The 2,921-nt window shown below is 40.6% G+C and overlaps 1 protein-coding gene across 1 annotated transcript; it reads left to right on the top strand.

The window, feature by feature from the left end:
* The first annotated feature begins 978 nt into the window (after nucleotides 1–978).
* Nucleotides 979–2,133, top strand: LOC112229298 (extracellular matrix protein 1). The gene is made up of 3 exons (XM_024395131.2): nucleotides 979–1,202; nucleotides 1,371–1,630; nucleotides 1,738–2,133. The coding sequence occupies exons 1-3, from the start codon at nucleotides 1,130–1,132 to the stop codon at nucleotides 1,939–1,941; spliced, it is 537 nt and encodes a 178-aa protein (XP_024250899.1). The 5' UTR covers nucleotides 979–1,129; the 3' UTR covers nucleotides 1,942–2,133.
* The last annotated feature ends 788 nt before the right edge of the window (nucleotides 2,134–2,921 follow it).

Below are 2,921 nucleotides of genomic sequence, written 5' to 3'. Positions count from 1 at the left end.
GTTCCTATAAAGGCTAAATGTACCTTTCTAAAAGCATGATTTGTACCTGTGGCCTATATGTAAGAAAGGTACTATCTGAGGTACACACTGGGGCACAATTATGTACCTATAACTAAAGGTACAAAGGATGTAACCTTACAGTGTGAAACTGCCCGTAGGCGTGCTGGTGTGTACCTGTGTTTTTCTTTGCATTGTTATGGATGTTCCGGTAAGTTCTATGTCCTTTCTCTGTTTACTTTTCAAGCACATCTTCAGAAACCTTGTTTCAAGAGAATCAGCACAGCAGAAATTCTTCATGAACCATAACAGTAATCCAACAGTTTTGCATCTGAAATTCTTCACCTGTTTGAAATTCTTGAACCATAATGTGCAGTAATCCAACAGTTTTGCTGGATCTGTTTTTAAGGAATGTGCAGCAACATTACTTACCTGTTAAACTAAATACTACATAAAAATAACCCACAAGTTAACAGTGGCAGAGTTGCCTTTTAATACTGAACATTCTTTATTTTCCGTTTTTAGAGCGGAGCGACCACCCCAGTGACAAGCATTTGTACCTCTTTAGGAACAAATCTAAAAGAGTGTAGTACTTAAAGTCCAACAACTATGAATGATAGGCTAACTGGCTAAATATGGCAAAAGGCCTACATGTCAAGCCCAAAGAAGTGGATATATGACTCGATGGATTTGATTTTATTAGGATCTCTTTCAGTCCTCATTTGGGCTAATCCTCCAAGAGGCCTTATACATTCAAATACAATTTATAATACAATCACATTTTCACATACAACACACTGTTACAAATGGAGGAAAGGTTAACAAAGCAAACATTTGCAATGTAATCCAAGATTTTACTCATTTGATTACTGGTACTAATCTGTGACGTACTCAGTACTTGCCGTTTCCTTTTCCAGTATCTACACCCTGCTCGCATCATTTCACATTCATGAGAGTGGCACGCCCCGGGACTCACTCCCCCTACCATCTGTTGGATAAAAGCAGGTTGAAGATGAGGACAGTACAGCTTGGACAAACTTGAAGGAAAGCAGAAGACTTCTATCTCCCACGCAAAACTTCACAGTAGAGCAGAACAGAGTTTTTGTCTAACAAAAACAACAACAAACAAAGCATGATTTTGGCTGGATTTTTCGCACATTCTTGGTTACTTGCACTACTAACTCTTGATTGTGCCAAACTTGGAGGTATTGTATAATGTTTCTATACATTTAACATTTTGAAAAGTATTACACTCAAATCTATTATTTGTCTACTATGAAATAGATTTTCTGAATGTAATCATGTTTTTTCAAGCTCTCTCTTTTTATCCACACATTTTCTTCACACTTTTTCTCTGTCTCTTCTATTCACAGGTACACAGAATTTTAGCTCTCTGCAGGAGCCTGACGTCCCTTTCCCTCCTGCACGCCCAACCCTACAGAATCTTGCTGCCATATGTCACTATGGACAGAGTCGCCCCCGGTATCCACCTAGCTTCTTTCCCCGCTCTGGTGTCAGTTTTTTCCGGCGCTGTGGAAAAGCCATCAATCGTTTGGAGTCTTGGTACAGCATGTGCTGCAGTGGAGAAGTCGCCCAGCAAAACGTCCAGATCCTGTGCTGTGCTCAGCAAGCTGTGAGTTGTGTGTGTATGTATTTATTTATTTTATATGAATATATTGCATATTGGAATGATTTATTTTAAGTTATTCTGTACTTTTCTCTATGTTTCTGTCCTTGCAGTGGCAGAATGCACTCTCCGTGTTCTGTGTCGAAGAGTTTGCCGTAATGACCAGGGCATACCCGTGCTGCAGGAAGAGCGGAGAGGCCAGGTGGAGCTGCTTTAACGATGAACTCCCAAACCCCTTTTACGAGCCCACTGCAGGCTACATGGCCCCCCAGATGCCTCATGAACCAGGGTTCACCTGGAAGCCAAACACATGTTAGAGGCCACATGACTACAATATTTTGTATCACCTGAGCTTTTGTCTAAAAAACACCTCATGTTTAATCTAATGATTGATTACTATTTCTGGACTGACTTTATTTGGATGGTATATTAAAAGGTTGGGGTTAGAGATAATAAGTGTGTTGATTAGAGATAGTAAGTGTGTTGATTAAAGATGATCTGTACACCTAGGGAGACTATGCTATCCTTATTAGTTACCTTTTCTGTGTAATTTTCATGTTTGCACTGCTTCTTTTCTTGCCACTGAAAAATACAAATATTATGCAAAACCTTTTGCAACCCTCTTATTGTCATGATAATGAATTGCACATATCTACTACCACTGCCAAGTGTCGCTGTTGTTCCAACAAACTGACTGAATTTGTATTTTTGGTATAGTTACCTGCGGGCCGGTTTGTATGGGTACAAATTCCTGATAGTTCTTAAGGAATTTGTAGTTTACTTTCAGACATGTTATGTAGCACTATATTGTTTTATTTATCCGTTATTTTACCAGGTAAGTTGACTGAGAACACGTTCTCATTTGCAGCAACGACCTGGGGAATAGTTACAGGGGAGAGGAGGGGGATTAATGAGCCAATTGTAAACTGGGGATTATTAGGTGACCGTGATGGTTTGAGGGCCAGATTGGGAATTTAGCCAGGACACCGGGGTTAACACCCCTACTCTTCTCTGTTTCTATTGGATCACTTCAATATGGTGTTCTTCCACGCGGCAGGATACATTCCGAGTAAGAATTTAAGATCAGTCCAGTGTACCGAGTAGTGCTGCAGCTGACCGACCACCTTAAATATCTGCAGCTGCACTACTTCCATATTTTCCTTTTTTCGACTCCTTCCAGGGAGGATTCGCTTGGTAAGAGGGCTATGTTAGAGTGTATAAGCGCAGAAGTATACCCGCAGCTATTCAATAGCTTGGAGCAGCTAGCTAGCCTCTCCATCAGGGTCCTTTGCTGTCA

This window comes from Oncorhynchus tshawytscha, linkage group LG31, assembly GCF_018296145.1.
Source record: "Oncorhynchus tshawytscha isolate Ot180627B linkage group LG31, Otsh_v2.0, whole genome shotgun sequence".
Lineage (NCBI taxonomy): Eukaryota > Metazoa > Chordata > Actinopteri > Salmoniformes > Salmonidae > Oncorhynchus > Oncorhynchus tshawytscha.
The sequence above is the reverse complement of the archived record's forward strand: the minus strand, read 5'-3'. Positions and strand labels throughout refer to the sequence as shown.